Source organism: Pelophylax lessonae (genome assembly GCF_965119305.1).
Source record: "Pelophylax lessonae genome assembly, chromosome: 2".
NCBI lineage: Eukaryota > Metazoa > Chordata > Amphibia > Anura > Ranidae > Pelophylax > Pelophylax lessonae.
In genome coordinates this window covers 643,975,840-643,996,059 of record NC_138769.1, presented here as the reverse complement: position 1 = coordinate 643,996,059, position 20,220 = coordinate 643,975,840, and the positions used below count along the sequence as shown (strand labels likewise).

Sequence of the window (20,220 nt, the reverse complement as noted above, 5' to 3'; positions counted from 1 at the left end):
CCCTATTAATACCTTGCTAGTTTCTCAGCAAAAGACAGCAAAAATTCACTTCTCAAATACATCATATGAAAGTTATGCTAAGACACATCGGCTTCATATCGGAGACACAGAGCCTTCGTATTTGGAAATAAAACATTGAATAACTGATATGCGACCTTTGTAAATACAATCCAAAATTTTTACCGCTTTATTAAAACCTGAAAATACATTTTCTGGCAAACTATACTGCATTGAAGAAAATCTCAAAACACATTTGTAATTTACAGGCTTGTGACAGGCCTGAGCTGTTGAAAAATTAAAGAGATTTTCAGGAATGTCTCGGCGTGATAAAAGGCGACTATTAACGCTATCAAAACTGTATACCTCCTGAATCAAAACTGACATTTCATTTTAATACATTCCGCTAGAAAAGCTTACTGTTTTTATGGCTACTCTATGAAATGAAAGCCTGAAGGAGGTGTTTTTCACTCTCCTATCACTATCACCAAGAGTTTTATGGCTTCCATATTTCTTCTCAGCAAAAGCTGATCCCTGGGCATCTATTAAGTTGGAATGAGGCTCACTACGGGTCAGTAAGTCAGTCCACATCATCTCCATTAACTGTATTAATTTACACTATGTCACTTTAACTATGTCTTGTCACAACAACCCTTTCACACAACAACAAATTATACCCAGAAAGTCATAAAACAATTTTGAGAGGCTTTAGGGTCAGATTAGCGTTCAACAGTAGGTTCTTTAGATGTCAACTGTCATAGGGAAGGTTGGAAAGGGGCAGACAGAAATAGGAAAAGTCGTCAGACGGCAAGGCGAGCTAAGGTTGTTTCCGGGTGACTTGCTTCCTGATGCATCATTTTACTAGCAGTTATTCCTCCAGAATATTCTTTTTACTACCAAAAAAGGACTATTGCAACATGAAAAAGTTTGTTCCCTTTTAAACATTATTCTAACTTTATAAAAGAATCAAAGCAGATCTAAACCCAAAACAAAAAATACAATAAAATGCAGCTTACCAGAAATGTGTTAACTGCATTAGTCTTTTTTTTCCCCCTTTATCGTCACCTGGTAATCCTGCCTGTAACACACTACCTGTCCTAGGGTGACAAAGCTCTCTCAACTGTACTGCATCTATAGTGCATCAGATATGTCACTCTAGGCTGCTCCCTCGATTTGGCCCACAAACCCTGACACAACTTCTGGCATCTGTTACATAGGGAACGGTGGGGATTGTAGTTCATAGAAGTTAGTTAAGAACGCTGATAATAATTGGTGAAGACACCAGTTATTTGCACAGAAAGTTACAAAGGCAATGGAATTCTGACAGAAGATATTTTTCTGTACTTGCAGAAAAATGAAAATCAATGCAGACACCACATCAAAACGACCGATCAGCTGTAATATATTACACATTTTTGTTTTTGGGTTTAGAAATCCTTTAATGATCATATCAGAATCATTGAACCTTTTTAAAGTTTCTATTTTTATGTACAGGGGGTAAGTATTGAACACTTCACTATTTTTATAGGTAAATATATCTATAAAAGGTGCTAGCATAAAAACGTTCAGCACATGTTGGTAATAACCCATGCAATCCATACATACAAAGAAACCAAAACAAATAAGTTCAGAAATGAAGTTACCCGAAATAAAAATTTAAAGACACAGGGAAAAGTATTGAATGCACCAACTGAAATTTATTGAATATTTTGTACAAAATCCTTTGTTGGTAATGACAGCTTTAAGATGTCACCTGTATGGAGAAACTAGTCACATGCATTGTGTGATTTTGGTCCATTCTTCAGTGGGCCTCTATGAACTATGATCATTAGTTCTTTCCATTGATTTTCTACTGGATTCAAGTGAGGTGATTGGCTGGGCCATTATAGCAGCTTTATTTTCTTTCTTTGAAACCAATTGGGGGTTTCCTTGGCTTTGTGTTTGGGATCATTGTCTTGCTGAAATGTCCACCTTTGTTTCATTTTCATCATCCTGGTAGATGGCAGCAGATTTTTATCAAGAATGTCTTGGTACATTTTTCCATTCATCTTTCCTTCAATGGTAAGACGTTTGTCAGTACCGTATATTGAAAAATAGCCCCACATCATGATGTTTTCACCTCCAAACTTCCCTGTTGGTATGGTGTTTTTGGGGTAATGTGCAGTGCCATTTTACCTCCAAACATGGTGTGTATTAAGGCATCCAAAGAGTTCAATTTTGGCCTCATCTGACCAGACTTTATTCTCCCAGTATTTCACAGGCTTGTCTAAATATTGTGCCGCAATTTTTAAATGAGCTTCAACATGCTTTTTTTTCAGCAATGGATTCTTGCATAGTGAGCATGCATACAGGTCATGGTGGTTGAGTGCATTACTTATTGTTTTCTTTGAAACAATTGTACCTGCTAATTCCAGGTCTTTCTGAAGCTCTCTGCAAGTGGTCCTTGTCTCTTGGACAACTCTTCTGATAATTCTTTGCACTCCTCTGTCAGAAATCTTGTGGTGCACCTGGTTGTGGCTGGTTTATGGTGAAATTATTTTCTTTCCGCTTCTGGATTATGGCCCCAAAAGTGCTCACTGGACATTCAGAAGTTTAGAAATCCTTCTGTAACCAATGTCATCAGTATGTTTTGCAACAATAAAGTTGCAAAGGTCTTGAGAGGGCTCTTTGCTTTTACCCATCATGAGATGTTTCTTGTGTGACACCTTTGAAATTAGACACCTTTTTATATGCCATCAGTTGAGACAGAACGAGCTGATATTAATTTGCACTTACAAGGGGCAGGATTGCTTTCTAATTATTGATAGATTTCAGCAGATGTTTTTGCTTTACATGACTTTTTGCCCCTCACTTTCTTCATGTGTTCAATACTTTTTTCCTGTGTCATACCATTTTATTTCGTATAATTTAATTTCTGAACTCTACACTTACCTAGAAAAATGGTGACACGTTCAATACCTATTTTACCTGCTGTATGTGCAGTAACCACATTTTCTGATTATATACCTTTCTTTGTTTTACTGGTATGATTGCAACCCTTGTGCATTCCTGTCCATGTGTATGGGCAGCTGTGTCAGTGGAAGGTAGGTTTGTGACCAAGCAGGATCTTTGCTGTGGGCAATTCTGCTAACACAGTCCATATAATCAATACAGCCTGTCCAAGTGCCTTGTCCTCATGCTACTAGAAATAACTTATTCCTAAAGGAGAAGTATAGCCAGAGCTCATTTGGCTGTACTTCTCCTGTGGATCACAGGAGTGCAATTAGTTTTGCACTCCCGTGACCTGTTTTCAGCAGAGAGTGGGCTGAATCCGCTCTCTGCTGGTGTCACAAAAGTCAGTCCAGGCACCGCATCATCACGACATTGGAGGTTGGGATCCGCCAGGTGCCTGGACCGACACCTGGCTCAGCCTCTCAGTGAGCTGCTGAGAGCCTGAGCCGGCCGTTTCCTTCTCCTTCACAGCTCAGCGCTCCAGTGAGCGATAGTCAGTAGCTCTTTGCTTGGGGAGCTGTCAGAACCGAGCGATTGGCGTTCTCAGGGCAGAGGCGTCGGGGGACCAATGGAGCATCAGACCGATGCTGCATCCCACCTAGGTAAGTATGTATCTGGAAAAACAAACAAAGCCATGCTTCTCTTTTAATAATTCTTTAGCATTCAACACGGGTAGGGGAACTAAAATATGATCATAAAAATAATAATATAACAGCCCACAAGACCAGCTTTATTTTTGCATGCATGGGTCTACAGAGATACAAGAGCATTTTAGGGAAAGTGGGGTCATCCATAGTCACGGTAAAGGGTCTAAGTACTATTGTAATATACATTGACTGCCAGCTGGTATTCACCTGAAATAGGAGATCTGCGCTTAGTCAGAAAAATCAATCACCCTTCTGAACTTACAGTCAAAGAACAGAAAATGAGAGCCATATACACAGTGCACAAGAATCTTATGGCTTAATTCACATTAGGATAGATGCACAAGAATATCTAATACCGAGTGTTTTAGCTTTATGTTCTTCTCATGGAAGCCATAAAAAATAGGTGGCATCTCCACAAAACCGCTGGCCCCCACTGAGCCATTTAGGGTCAGTACTGCACTAAAGCACCAATAAACAGCTGCATAAGAAAGCCCTATAGGAACCTGTGAAAAATTACCATTAAACAAAAAGCTAAAGCCTCCTGTAAAAATTCACCCTAGTCAGAAAGATACATAGTAGAACACCTAAATGGGTTGAAGGCACTCCTTGTAGAACTTTTGCTTCTTACGAACATTAGGAAGTCATCACTAAAAATATTATAGCTATCCCCGAAGGAGCAACTTTGCTTTCTCAGTAGCTGCTACAGCTGTCATCCTGAATGGATCTGCAATAAGTCAGTTCAGTCATTTAGGACTGTGATGCCTTATGACCAATAACTTAACCACAGCATGATGTCTTGCCTCAATAATATCAGCAAAATATAAAATCTCCTTTGGAGACAAATGAAGATACTAAAGCTGTACAGCACTGCTACTTTAGCAATGGCAGCACTGGGGCCAAATTATTGGGTGCCATACGAGAAAACTAACCAGTATAACGCCAATCTTGGTACAACGGAATATGGAAATTGCTACAACAGAGCTGAACCTCACTGAACATGTTCAGCTGACTATTAATGCAGGGCTCTGAAGATGTCTCAGCCTCTTGTTATAACCGGTTGTTACAGGCAAACAGCCAGCTTTACTTTTTACATGGCCATTAGACGTGATCAGTGGAATAGGCCCTGAATTGTCATGCAACGTGTACAAAATGAAAGACAAAGTGGAAACGCTGCACATCGGAACCCAGCCACTACAAAGGGAGGTAAAGATATGGCTTCAGTCTGAAGTTATGGGTCACAGTGTGTACAAAATGGAGTTGACATTACAATTTCTAATGATCACCCCTAAAACAATATATTCATAAATGAAAATATCTGTGTAGAGAACCTCCTTTTTTTAAAAGAACTTTAGGCTGCAAACTTTAAAACATACACTCTATGACCACAGACTGTGTACTTTTATGGTCATGATGAAACAGTAAGCATGCACAGTGTAGAAAAGAGGCAATAACTTAGATTCTCTATCAAGTTCACAATGCTTTGTGTTGACTGGATTAATCTAATGTGCGTTGTTGCATAATATCCTCGGGCAAGTGAAGCAAAAAGCCGTGGCGGAGGAGAAAAAGCCCACATTTTAAATGGATCTTGTCATTAATGCTTTATTAATTGCCCCAGGCCATGCAAGCTCGGTGTCGGGTAAGCCGTTACAATATGACACTTTAAGGTCAAATCCAATTCCTGCTGTGTTTTATGGAGTAGACCAAATATTAAGTTAACAGCGGGAAGGCAGAATTTATTGTATTTCTCCTCTTACCTCTGTGGCAAAAACATTTGATCTAAATTAAAGCAGAAATTTTAATAGAAGCAGAAAACCTTTAGTACTCAAGATCAAACAAACATCAATTGTTTTAAACAGCTACAATAATTCTTGCAGGATTGTTAGTCTGCTTTCAAAATTATTCCACACACAGATGTGCAATTTTAGAACAACTTCCTGGGCAATCTCTTTATAGGGTTAAATAAACGGACACATTCATTACTGACAGCAATATGGTAACATATTTACAATGTGCCAGGCAAAATACAGAGGATAATTACAGTGGTATTGACAACTATTACACACAAGTATGATAGGGTTATATAAAAAGTATTAGGCTTAAATTTTATGTATCAGAAGGATTTTACTGGTCAGGGGCATAGACAGGCTGCCGGGGGATGTAACATCAATGTGCCATATTATTATTTTACTTCATTACCACATTTTAGAAAACTGTAGGGAACATGAAGTAGAATTATAAGACTCTGCCATTGAAATAACAATCACAAATTGCTTTTTAAGTTCCTAGTTGATAAGTCTATAATGTCCTTTGGCAGATAAACATGTAAAGCATAATATAATACAAACAATAGGGGAGAGCTGAGTGATTTTGATAGAATTTCCTTAAAATTAGCCTCAAATTACACCACCTAGACTGCTTAGTAGAAATTTGCTTGAAAAACAAAAATCACACGGCTTTACTTTTAGGCTGGATTCAAACTTAAAGTGATTGTAAAGTCTCGTTTTTTTTTTTTTTTTTAAATAAACATGTTATACTTACCTCCTCTGTGCAGTTAATTTTGCACAGAGCAGCCCGGATCCTCCTCTTCTCGGGTCCCTCGTTGCTGCTCCTGGCCCCTCCCTCCCATTGAGTGCCCCACACAGCAAGCAACTTGATATGGAGGCACCCGAGCCAAGCAGCTCCTTGTGTCCATTCAGACACAGAGCTGCCATTCAGCCCTGCCCCCTCTCTCTCCCGATTGTCTGACTTCAATTAACAGCCGTGGGAACCAATGGCTCTGCAGCTGTGTCTCAGCCAATCAGGAGAGAGAGTCCCGGACAGCCGAGGAACTCATGGATATCGCTGGAGAGAGAAGGGGTGCTGGGGAGGCTGCAACACCCAGAAGTTTTTTTTATCTTAATGCATAGAATGCATTAAGCTAAAAAGCCTTCTGACTTTACGACTCCTTTAAATCAGATGTGGCTCAGAGCAGGGGTCCAGTGTTTCCCTGTTCTTTGTTTCAGGGGCAAATCAGGTCCGAATTTTTTGCCTGAATTCGGACTTGAAACTGAGCCAAAGTCACACAGGACCCTTGTGCAATCCACTCTGCAGCGGCCATGGAGATGTGTCAACTGGCTGCATGTGAATTGGATGCAGGGAAACCAACATCCAATTCGCACTAGTGTGAACCTAGCCTGAAAGTCATATGATCACCAAGTCAGTGCTAGCACAGTGAATCATGGATTTGTTCATTAATAAAGTCATATTAATGATAATTGCCACTGTTAGGGGGTGCACTTAAAGTGCACTCAGAAATAAATCCTTTTCTTTAACCACTTTTTTGGACTTCAAGTGGTTAAAAGAAGCTCATGGCTGCAGCAACAGTTTTTTTGACGTTTCATGGGCAAATTAAATTTTAAGGTTTGACATGTTTGGTATCTATTTACTTGATGCCACTATATTGTATACATTTTTGCAGGAGGTGGGTTGGATTGACTTCTGTCGACTAAACACCCTCGGGAGTTCTTGAGGGTGGATTGGCAGACTTCCTGACATTTTACACATAAGTCTACAATCTCCTGCCTTGCCCAGGAAAAAATCTTCAAGATCTTATCCAGATGTAGAGAGATCTATCGACACTACACAAGATTTTTTACATCCAGTCCTGCCACTTGTTGGCACTGTGGCTCAGCTTTAGAAGAGAGAATTCGGGTTCAGTGGTTCTCCTGGGAATTGCCAACATCCCTAATGTAGTAGACAAAAAGACAACTCCCTTAGAGAATGGGACTTTAAATGGCAATGACCAGGACTTGAGTAGTACGTGTGTTCAAATATTTATTACATAAATATATTACAAAATTGTATAAACAAGAAAACATAATATAGTAAACAAGACACTTCGAGCCCATTCACACTGCCGCGACTTGTCAGGCGACTTGTCAGCCTGACAAGTCGCGGTCGGTCGCGGTCCATTGAGTAGTACAGGACCCGTTCTAATAGGAGCGACACAAGTCACTCCGACTTAGAAAAAGGGTCCTGTACTACTTTGGGGCGACCTCGGAGCGAGTTGCATAGAATTCCATTATGTGAAGTCCCTGCAAGTCGCGCCGAAGTCGCGGTGCACAGCAGTGCACGCGACTTCACAGGTCGCCCCCCCCGAAGTTGTGTCGCCTCAGTGTGAACCGGCTCTTAAAAACAATACAAACAAAATATCGTGCAACATAAAAAAATGTTATCCTACAGTGCCACTAATTTCAGAAAATATCTAATTGCTTGGGGGTTTTAAGACATTTTCTAGCAAAAAAAATGCATATTTAAAAGATATGTATATATATATATATATATATATATATATATATATTTTTTTTTTTTTAAATCATACTTACCAAGGTGGATGCAGCAGCGATACAATGCTGAATCTGTCCTCCAGCGCCTCAAACATTGAGAACTAAGTGATAGAACACAGCCAATTGCTCGGTTCCCACAGCTCTCTGATCTGACCCCCACCCCCATCTGCGCACTCACTGGAGTGCCCGGCTGTGGAGGTGGCGGGAGGGGGCGGCTCAGGCTCTCAAGCATATGGGCGGAGTCCGACTTCATTGTCGCAATCTTGCCCGAGCCCGGACCAACTCTGTGACGTCAGCCAAAAGCGGGCTTCCACCCACTGTCTGCTGAAAATGGATGACAGGGGTGCAGAACAAACTGCACTCCTGTGATCCTCAGGAGAAGTACAGTCAAACAAGTTCGGGCTATACTTCTTCTTTAACATGTGCCTGTATTACAAAATTGCAAATGTGAATTTATTAGAATCCAGAAACAAAAAAAAAGTAGTAGAAAATGTATTTTAAATATATATTTTTTATTATTATTTTTGTCTAATTGTATGAAAATTTAGGGTTGAGGCTTTTATTTTACTCAATGTCTAACTTAATTTTCCCAGCTAAAGAGAAGCAGTTGAAATAGTTGGTTGAGTGGGATGTGAACTGCCTACTTGCACATTATGACACACTTGTCTCCTAGTGCGCCTTTCTGTAGCAGTGACAGATTCATACTCCCATCTCTCTTCCATCCAACATCTCCTCTGCTGCTCTTTCCAGTTTCCAAAATTCTCCTCTTCAGCCAAGGGATGGCCACTTATGATGTAATTCTTGTAAATGGCCACATAAATTACATTGTTCCTAGCACCTGGCTCTATTCTCAATGAGAAAAACTGCCAGGAGAATAGGGCAATTATTTATTTGGTAAAAACGACTTTAAAAATCTCTTTTGCGAAAAACTACTATCAATTTTTCTTACTCTGGGACTTCAGTTCCATTCACTTTTGTTTCCCAAATTATTCCAATGCAATCCGATATGTCCCTATTTTACAGCGCATATAAACAATAAAAAAGCAGCTTCAGAAATAATACATTACAAACGCATGACATCATATGATGTCGTGGACTTTGAGTGGAGATATCTGGAAGGCCTGCAGCTACAGGCATCATCCAGATATCTTTTTTTTTTTTTTGTCAGCCGGCGATTTCCAGCAATGTAAAAGCCATCCTAGTGGCTCATTAGCTGGAGATGGAGTGTAGGATTGTTTTTATCTCTGTAATTCGAGATCCATACTGTCTGGTAAGAGGCTACCGTTTCATTTAAAGAAGCACATTAAGGCACTGGAGCACTTTGAAGTGGGAATTTTGTCCATAAGCACTGAGCACCTTATCATTTTGCATGTTTATATTGGACTTTTTGCATATCAACAAGATATTTGATGGATTTTATGTTTTGATCATATATGGATGTACATAATTGAATACTGCACATTTATACAGTATATATATATATATACACACACACACACACAGTCAGGTCCATAAATATTGGGACATTAACACAATTCTAATCTTTTTGGCTCTATACACCACCACAATGGATTTGAAATGAAACAGACAAGATGTGCTTTAACTGCAGACTTTCAGCTTTAATTTGAGGGTATTTACATCCAAATCAGGTGAACGGTGTAGGAATTACAACAGCTCACTATTTTTAAAATACAGTATCTCACAAAAATGAGCACACCCCTCACATTTTTTGTAAATATTTTATTACGGTATATCTTTTCATGTGATATCGCTGAAGAATTAACACTTTGTTAGAATGTAAAGTAGTGAGTGTACAGCTTGTATAACAGTGTAAATTTGCTGTCCCCTCAAAATAACTCAACACACAGTCATTAATGTCTAAACCACTGGCAACAAAGTTAAGTGCACCCCCTAAGTCAAAATGTTCAAATTGGTCCAAAGTGTCAATATTATGTGTGGGAAACCATTATTTTCCAGCACTGCCTTAACCTTTTTGGGCATGGAGTTCACCAGAGCTTCACAGGTTGTCACTGGAGTCCTCTTCCACTCCTCCATGACAACATCACGGAGCTAATGGATGTTAGAGACCTTGCACTCCTCCATTTTCCATTTGAAGATGCTCCACAGATGCTTAATAGGGTTTAGGACTGGAGACATGCTTGGCCAGTCCATCACATTTAACCTCAGCTTCTTTAGCAAGGCAGTGGTCATCTTGGAGGTGACCAATCACTATTCCTAATCATGTTGGAATATTGCCCTGCCGCCCAGTCTCTGAAGGTAGGGGATCATGCTCTGCTTCATTATGTCACAGTAAATGTTGGCATTCATGGTGCCTCAATAAACTGTAGCTCCCAGGTGCTGGCAGCACTCAGGCATCCCCACACCATGACATTCCCATCTTAATGCTCGACTGTAGGCAAGCCACACTTGTCTTTGTACTCCTCACCTGGTTGCCGCCACACACGCTTGACACCATCTGAACCAAATATGTTTAAATTGGTCTCATCAGACCACAAGATATGGTTCTAGTAATCCATGCCCTTTGTCTGCTCATCTTTAGCAAACTGTTTGCGGGCTTTCTTGTGCATCATCTTTGAGAAGACAGCCATGCAGACCAATTTGATGCAGTGTGGTCTGAGCACTCACAGGCTGACCCCCCCCCCCCCTTTAACCTCTGCATTAATGCTGGCAGCACTCATACATCGATTTCCCAAAGACAACCTCTGGATATGACGCTGAGCACGTGCACTCAACTGCTTTGGTCAACCATAACAAGGCCTGTTCTGAGTGGAACATGTCCTGTTAAACCGCTGTATGGTCTTGGCCTACGTGCTGCAGCTCAGTTTCAGGGTCTTGGCAATCTTCTTATAGGCTAGGCCATCTTTATGTAGAGTAAAATTTTTTTTTTCAGCTCCTCAGAGAATTCTTTGCCATGAGGTGCCATGCTGAACTTCCAGTGACCAGTATGAGAGGAGTGAGAGTGTTATCACCAAATTTAACACACCTGCTCCCCATTCACACCTGAGACCTTGTAACACTAACGAGTGACATGACATCGGGGAGGGAAAATTACTAATTTGGCCCAATTTGGACAATTGACTTAGGGGTGTACTCACTTTTGTTGCAAGTGGTTTAGACATGAATGGTTGTGTGGTGAGTTAGTTTGAGGGGACAGCAAATATACACTGTTATACAAGCTGTACACTCACTACTTTAACTTGAAACAAAGTGTAATTTCTTCAGTGATATCACATGAAAAGATATAATAAAATATTTACACAAATGTGAGGGGTGTACTCACTATTGTGAGATACTGTATTTTTCCAGTAGTCTAGTATTCAGACAGTTGGGTTGCAGCAGTTCATATTACCTGTAATAGCTGGTTTTTAACCACCTCCCACCCGGGCCATTGTAAATATACGGCCGGGTGGGAGTCTCCTCCTTCTGATCGGACGTTCCGGAACGTCCTTCAGAAGGAGAGAGATCGCGCTGCCGCGGGCACGCGCAGCGGCGCAATCTCGATGTGCCTGTGTCCATAGGACACAGAGCAAAAAGACTCGGCAGGAGGGCCCTGTGATTGGCCCTCCTGATCACATGACGGCTGTGTCCAATCACAGCCGTCATGCAATGTAAATACAGCCGTTGTAACGGCTTCGATCTCTTCTCCTCCTGACAGATCCTGTCAGTGAGGAGAAAAGGAGAGGATCGATTCTGCAGCCGGGGTGATCAGTGAGTATTTCTAATTACTCACTGATCACAGGGGGGGTCTGTGCTGGTAATCAGATGATTGATTACCAGTGCAGCCCTGGGGGGAGGGGGTGCCACTAGAGCCACCAGGGATTCCCACCCATGACCACCAGGGATGCCCACCATGGCCACCAGAAATGGCAAACAGGGCTCAGAGAGCCTGCCAGTGGTGCCCCCCTATCAGTGCTGCCCACCAATGCCATCTATCAGTGCTGCCCACCAGTGCCCGTTATTGCCATCTATCAGTGCCGCCCACCAGTGCCCATTATTGACCACCAGTGCTGCCTATCAGTGCCCATCAGTGCCCCCCATCAGTGCCGATCAGTGCCGCCCATCAGTGCCACCCATCAGTGCCGCCTATCAGTGCCCATCAGTGCCCATCAGTGCCGCCGATCAGTCCCCATCAGCGCTGCCTATCAGTGCTGCCTATCAGTGCCCACCAATGCTGCATATCAGTGCTATCTTTCAGTGCCACATATCAGTGCCCATCAGTGCTGCATATCAGTGCTACCTATCAGTGCCCATCAGTGCTGCATATCAGTGCCACCCCATCAGTGCCACCCCATCAGTGTCTCCTCATCAGTGCCTGTCAGTGCGGCATCATCAGTGCTCATCAGTGCAGGAAAAAACATATCTATTTACAAAATTTTATAACCTAAACAAAAAAACTTTTTTTTTTTCAAACTTTTCGGTCTTTTTTTATTTGTGCACCAAAAAAGAAAAAACCTGGCGGTGATCAAATACCACCAAAAGAAAGCTCTATTTGTGGGGGAAAAAGGACATAAATTTGGTTTAGGTACAGTGTTGCATGACCGCGCAATTGTCATTCAAAATGCAACAGCGCTAAAAGCTGAAAATTGGTCTGGGAAGGAAGGGGGTTTAAGTGCCCAGTATTGAGGTGGTTAAACTAAAATGAATTAAAGTGTATTTTTCTGAAAAAACAGCATTCGAAAAATCGATGTTCAAATACCGTGTACCATAACAAATTGCAATGATCACCTATTTATTCTCTAGGGTCTCTGTTGAAAAAACCCATATACAAAGCTTGCTGGTTCTGAGTAATTGTCTAGAAGAAAAATTACAGATTTTTTACATGTAGGAGACAAATGTCAGAATTGGCCTGGGTGGGAACTGGTTAAAGATAATTCAAGCAACTTTGTTAAATTTGCACAGCAACTGTCTGCATTAAAAAGCCCCAAAACTTGTGCTGAGGCTCTTCTGGGGCAACTTTCATTTAAACTGCTTGATGAGCCCAGCTACTGACATGACCCTTTAATTATTTTCTCCTAGGATTGTTTTTTTTGTAGAGGATGTTATGAAGACCCTCCCATAGGCCTGATCCAATAACTGGTTTCGGATGGCAACCAAGCAGTGATATAGCAATGCTGATTTTGAAGTGTTAGCTGCTTTTATGGTTTTGGGAATATGAGACCCAAGAAGAGAGCTGTACAATATAGTTTTATTTGTCTTTTATTAGCCTACAACAGGGCTTTAACTAACGTCATTCCAGTACATCTTTAGTGCATTAGGAGAAAAGGGACTCCAAACAGGTCACTTTTACCAATGTCTCTTCACCTTCCATATCTTTGTGAAGCACGGTTCTTTGCACTTTTTTTTCTAAATGTAACAGAACTGAACGGTAAAAATGCAATAAAACAAAATCTGTAGGCCAACATTAGCATGACAAGTGATCGAATTAGGATATAAGGTACATCTTTTTGTCAAAGGAGAGTTTGGTTTTTCTGTAAAAGTCTTTGACCATCTAGATCAGGTCCAGGAAGATCTGGAACATTATTCACAAGTAATTTATACATATTTAAAGTGATTGTAAACGAACACCTTGTAAAACAACCCATTCAGTTTAAAATAGAAATGAAAGGCAAAACATTTTTGTATAGATGCAAAAATACATTATAAATACCTTTTTTCCCTTTTTTATAAAGCATCACTTTCCGTCTGTTCTCAGCTGCATATAAGCTGGGGGAGGAGAAGCATTAGCACGCTGAGCTTCCCAGTGAATGGCTGCGTAGTGTGCATTTATACATATTTAAGTAAACCAATAGTCCGTACTTTAATTGTTTGTTCTTTCTGTGTTACTGAAGTAAATCAACATAGTGTTTTGGTAACTGGCCCTATTTTAATTGGTGCCATTATAACAGTTGGTAGGGCAATGCGCAGATATATTGATACAAAATGCTTTACCTTTACATCAGATGTGTCTCTTTGGCAGTTTCTCCATGATCTTGCCACAGCAGAGAATGTTCGATCCGGATGGTCAAACTTGCCTTCGTTGGCATTAAGAAAAAATGTAGTAAAAGGTTCCTACAAAAAAAAAAATAAATAATTTGGTGAATGGTGGGAGGGATATAATCCAATGGAAATGTCTATTTTTTTTACTTACGTTTTTGATTTTTTTCTTTTACAAATTTAATTTATTTCATTTTTAAGAATAAAAAACACAGGTTACCTCACATAGTTTACTAAATCCAGCTTAAGTATTTAAAGAGAATTCACTAATTACATGTTTCTCAGTAACACACTGATCATCTATTTGTAGTACAAAAATAAAGTTTATCAGGTACTTTGAGCTGCTGAATCTTTGTGGTGCTTTGAAGGATCTAGGGCACACTAGAAATGGGTAAGTGCTACAGGTTTGGGGCTGTAATTGTGTACTGCACACAGATGGATGGTGGGAAATCAGCATGGGGAGATCCATGCCTGCTAGATTTCACCAGTGTCCAAGGGATTATTCCATTTTCTTGTTAATATACCATCTGAGCATCCTCTTATTATTCAAAGGCAACCAAGAAAATCAAAACCTTCGTTCATACATACATGTTTTTTTAAGATTCCTAAATCATCTAAATGATAAGATGATAAAAATATACTATATATATATATATATATATATATATATATATATATTTGGATTTTTCTTTCTTTATTGAAAAAAAACCTCTTTGCATTTATATATTTTTTCATATATTTTGATTTTTTTTTTTTTTTTTATGAAAACCTTACAACTTTCTGATTACTGGCAGCACAACCTTTTAAAGAGAATAAATTGTGGTTGGACTTACACAAAATTCTGAATTTTTTTAACCTCTAACCAAAATCAAAATAAAACATTTTTTTTTAAGCAACGAAAACCTAAAAGTGTTTCTTTCCCTTTCTCATTCTATCCGTAACTAAAAACAAATCAGACAGGAGAATTCCAACAGGCAAAGTACAGCTATATAAGGAAGCAACTATAACTATTTGATATGTAAGCTTTTATAGAAATCAGAATGTTCCATTTCTTGAATAGGCTCAATCGCAACTGGTTTTCCCTAGAATAAAAAACGTATACCTTTACCACTTTGTATCAAAATATAAAAAACACATTTTACCATCTCCCCTACTTGTATCAAAACATACATTTTCAGAGAACAAAATCTATCATTGAAATTGTGGCATTACAGAATAGAAGTTATGTTCTGCAATGCCATATATTCCCTTACAATCATTTAACAGTTCACATGAAAAACACTGCCTACAGCACAACAAAAAAAAAGTTTAAAAAAGCAGTAGATTTTCACCCTAAGTCAGCAATCAGAGTTGCAAGCACGCCAATTATGTTAAAGCAGTTGTATGGCTCCACAGCTTGCCTTTGCCCACAGTTGGTGGTAGATTATACCAGCATGCTGCCTATATGATCTGCTTACACGGCTTTTAAATAATAAATTATATTTACTTAAACATGCACAGTGGGCAACAGTCAAGTAATAACTTACATTAAAATTGCATACTCAAGCATTACATTATGAAGAGGCGAAGTAGCCTCTAAAATTAAAAAATTGTCAGATATTGTGTTTGTAGGTTTCAGAAACATGCACACAAATGTGCTACAGAATTACAGTATAAAAATAATAGCTTTATTATATCCATACATGGGCTGAGATTCCAAAATAAACCATAGCATCTTTACATCTATGTGTGTGGCTAAAATTGTGCTAAGCCCATTGGACCAATATTATCGCATACAACAATGCCAGCTTTCCCAAACTTTTTAACCTGGAGAAATCCTTAAAATAACTTTTTGGTCTCAGGGAACTAATGCTAATCATTACTATTTCTACAGCTTACACTATACTAGTTTGATGGTCAATTGGAAGAGGGCTCCTTACATTTAGGATCAGTAGATGAAATTACAGACAGCTGAAAAGATCATTGGTTTTGGCGGTTACTTATCTGAGCGGATGAAATTGCTCATTGCTTAATAAACAACCTCTGAAGGAGCCCCATGGTTGCAGGGAACCCTCATTGAGAAAGCCTGCACTAATGGCCCAGGTAAACGAGAAGCTTCAAAACCCATGAATTTGTGCAGAACCTGGGCAGAAATACAGCTGCAAGAAAAAGTATGTGAACCCTTTGGAATGATATGGATTTCTGCACAAATTGGTCATAAAATGTGATCTGATCATCATCTAAGTCACAACAATAGACAATCACAGTCTGCTTAAACTAATAACACACAATATGAATATGAAAACATTCACAGTGCAGGTGGAAAAAGTATGTGAACCTTTGAATTTAATAACTGGTTGAACTTCCTTTGGCAGCAATAACTTCAACCAAACGTTTCCTGTAGTTGATGATCAGACGTGCACAACGGTCAGGAGTAATTCTTGACCATTCCTCTTTACAGAACTGTTTCAGTTCAGCAATATTCTTGGGATGTCTGGTGTGAATCGCTTTCTTGAGGTCATGCCACAGCATCTCAATCAGGTTGAGGTCAGGACTCTGACTAGACCACTTCAGAAGGCATATTTTCTTCTGTTTAAGCCATTCTGTTGTTGATTTACTTCTATGCTTTGGGTCATTGTCCTGTTGCAACACCCATCTTCTGTTGAGCTTCAGCTGGTAGACAGATGGCCTTAAGTTCTCCTGCAAAATGTCTTGATAAACTTGGGAATTCATTTTTCCTTTGATAATAGCAATCCGTCCAGGCCCTAATGCAGCAAAGCAGCCCCAAACCATAATGTCCCCTCCACCATACTTCACAGTTGAGATGAGGTTTTGATGTTGGTGTGCTGTGCCTCTTTTTCGCCACACATAGTGTTGTGTGTTTCTTCCAAACAACTCAACTTTGGTTTCATCTGTCCACAGAATATTTTGCCAGTACTGCTGTATAACATCCAGGTGCTCTTGTGCAAACTGTAAACGTGCAGCAATGTTTTGTTTGGACAGAAGTGGCTTCCTCTGTGGTATCCTCCCAAGAAATCCATTCTTGTTTAGTATTTTACGTATTGTAGATTCGCTAACAGGGATGTTAGCATTTGCCAGTGACTTTTGTAAGTCTTTAGCTAACACTCTAGGATTCTTCTCCACCTCATTGAGCAGTGTGCGCTGTGCTCTTGCAGTCATCTTTACAGGACGGACACTCCTAGGGAGAGTAGCAGCAGTGCTGAACTTTCTCCATTTACAGACAATTTGTCTTACCGTGGACTGATGAACAGCAAGGCTTTTGGAGATAATTTTATAACCCTTTCCAGCTTTATGCAAGTCAACAATTCTTAATCGTAGATCTTCTGAGAGCTCTTTTGTGCGAGGCATCATTCACATCAGGCAATGCTTCTTGTGAAAAGCAAACCCAGAACTGGTGTGTGTTTTTTATAGGGCAGGGCAGCTGTAACCAACACCTCCAATCTCATCTCATTGATTGGACTCCAGTTGGCTGACATCTCACTCCAATTAGCTCTTGGAGATGTCATTAGTCTAGGGGTTCACATACTTTTTCCACCTGCACTGTGAATGTTTACATGGTGTGTTCAATAAAAACATGGCAACATTTCCTTCTTTGTGTGTTATTAGTTTAAGCAGACTGTGATTGTCTATTGTTGTGACTTAGATGATGATCAGATCACATTTTATGACCAATTTGTGCAGAAATCCATATCATTCCAAAGGGTTCACATACTTTTTCTTGCAGCTGTAAATACAGTGGCTGCCATTGCTATGTTTTTTAAGGGGTATGTTCTAAGGCTGTGATCCTGATCAGGACTTTAATACCTAGAAAATGGAGGTTCTTAAAACTCAACTCTGTATACGTGGGTTAATTTCATTGACACACCAGGCAATAAAAAGAGATGACAAGAACGTAGCTTCTGGCCTTGTAAATTGTTGTTGATATTTACTCCAAGTGAACCACACTCCCTTTAGACTGCACAGTGCTAACAGGCCAGTTGAAAAGAACAGAAAGTAAACCAGAGTAAAGAACCCTCTTCACTTTTCAGTTACCTAGTTGGGAGCAAATTAGTAACAAAGCTGTAGTGCTTAACTTCAGCTGAGAAATGTGAGGTCAATAAACTGCCAATGTTGCCTACCAGTGATATCTGAATCACAAGGATGGCTGAACAGAAAAAAAAAAAAAATCTTAAAAGAAAAAAGGCGGTTGACAGATATAATTAATTTGTATATTAACCACTTTGCCGCTTCTCACTAGAGCTGTACTGCGGCAAAGTGGCTCGATAACGTCTGGCGACGTAGCCCTACGTCACCAGACATTCCCCTCTCTCGGCAGCGCACGCGCCACCGGAGGCTCGCTCCCGCTGCATTCAGTCACAGCGGGAGTCGGGCCAGGGGAGGAGCGGAGGCGATCGCCGCTGCTCTTCCCCGATCGTCGGGGAATCGAGTGTGGAGATCAGCCTGCTTGTGTAAACACAAGCGGGCGGATCTCCTAAGTGACAGGCAGGGTCAGTTTGCAGGGTTCAGCATAGCTGAACCTGCGATCTGTCTTTGTGTCACATAGTCCCCTCCCCCCACACACGTCAGTAAGCACCAGACATACATTAACCCCTTGATCACCAATAAAAATTAACCCCTTCCCTGCCAGTGTCATTTTAACAGTGCATATTTATAGCACTGATTACTGTAGTAATGTCACTAGTACCCCCAAAAGTGTCAAAAATGTCAGTCAAGGGTCCGATCTGTCCGCCGCAATGTCGCAGTCCCGCAAAAAAAAAAATCGCAGATCGCCGCCATTACTCGTTAAAAAAAAAACACCAAAAATGACAGAAATCTTTCCCTTAGTTAGTAAACGCAATAACTTTTGCGCAAACCAATCAAAATACGCTTATTGCTTTTTTATTTACCAAAAATATGTAGCAGAAAACAAATTGGCCTAAAATGATAAAAAAAATTAGATTTTTTTGGGGGGGAATTTCATATAAAAAAATGTGAAAAATATTGTTATTTTTTCAAAATTGTCGCTCTTTTTTTGTTTATAGCGCAAAAATTAAAAATCGCACAGGTGATCAAATACCACCAAAAGAAAGCTCTGTTTGTGGGAAAAAAAGGACGTAAATTTAGTTTGGGTACGGCGTTGCATGACCGCGCAATTGTCAGTTAAAGTCGCACAGTGCCGAATCGCAAAAAGTGGCCAAGACGTAAGACAGCAAAATCCTCCGGTGGTAAAGTGGTTAAGCTGATCACCTCAAGTTTATCTTTAACATTTACTGTGCAGACAAGTTCAGCCCATACTTTATCTCAAGCACTATCCTGCAGCAAAATTATGCTCTCCGCAATAATACGTTTAGAATAGACATCAGTGCTGAAAATGCCTCTTGATTTTAGGCAGTTCTCTGTGAGCCTTATCAAGAGTTCCTTTATATAAGCTAACTAGTGCTCTAAGTTTAGCGGCCCTTTAAACTTCATGACCTTGTTATTTCAGCACACTGTATAACTTTTATGGCTTGCAAACTTAACAGCTGCAACATTTACTCTGAATGCCAAATATTACTAATAACACTAATATAAACATGCATATTTTATGTTCACCATCAGTAATGGCCAGATAAACCTAAGCTTCTTTAAATATACTAGCAGATCGAGGAGTGATGTGGCTTTGGTACAATGCTGCTTTTGGCTTGCGTGCTGAATTCATAATGAGCTTGGGGTCACCTAGTTTGCCTCAGGGGCCCTAATAGATTGAATCACATACAAATAAACTTTTATTATGGAACTGGACGTTATTTTTCTTTGGGAACATTTGGATAAAGTTACAAGAGAACGTGGGAAAGCTAGCAGCCAATGTACCTGCTCACCCTGTCAAGTAACAGAGAGGTACAGTCCGACAAAGTGTGTACATTTATGTGCTGTGAAACCGATAGGCAATCCCAATCCACAGAAACATAGTATTGGACTATGATTGGCAGAAAGCCTTCCATGTCTTCATAACCAGATACAAAAGTTTTATCCAGACTTCAAAAGCCCCACTAGTAATTATTAAAGTTTCTTTTATGATATCTGGAGCATACTTTTTAAGTTAATCTTTTAAAGTTTACAGAAAAGAAAATTTTAGATGTGACGGTTTCCCTTTCTACTTTGCAACACAAAGACTTTATAAAGAGTGCAAAAACAAAATAAAGTTAACCAAATTTACAAAACAACTTAGTAACAACCCCTCCTCACCGCTTTCCAATTTTACTAGCACTCTCTGCAGGGTCTGATAAGGTATAACATCCACAAAGCAT

At 39.9% G+C, this 20,220-nt stretch overlaps 1 protein-coding gene across 5 annotated transcripts in view; it reads right to left on the bottom strand.

Annotated features, from left to right (window-relative positions):
- The window catches only part of NBEA (neurobeachin), a 1,052,497-nt gene that overhangs the window by 89,665 nt on the left and 942,612 nt on the right, over positions 1-20,220 (bottom strand). For all 5 annotated transcript variants that reach the window (XM_082246613.1, XM_082246612.1, XM_082246614.1 and 2 more), the window contains one exon: positions 13,910-14,029. In XM_082246613.1, the coding sequence (XP_082102739.1) occupies positions 13,910-14,029 (120 nt within the window). The remainder of the gene's footprint in view (positions 1-13,909; positions 14,030-20,220) is intronic.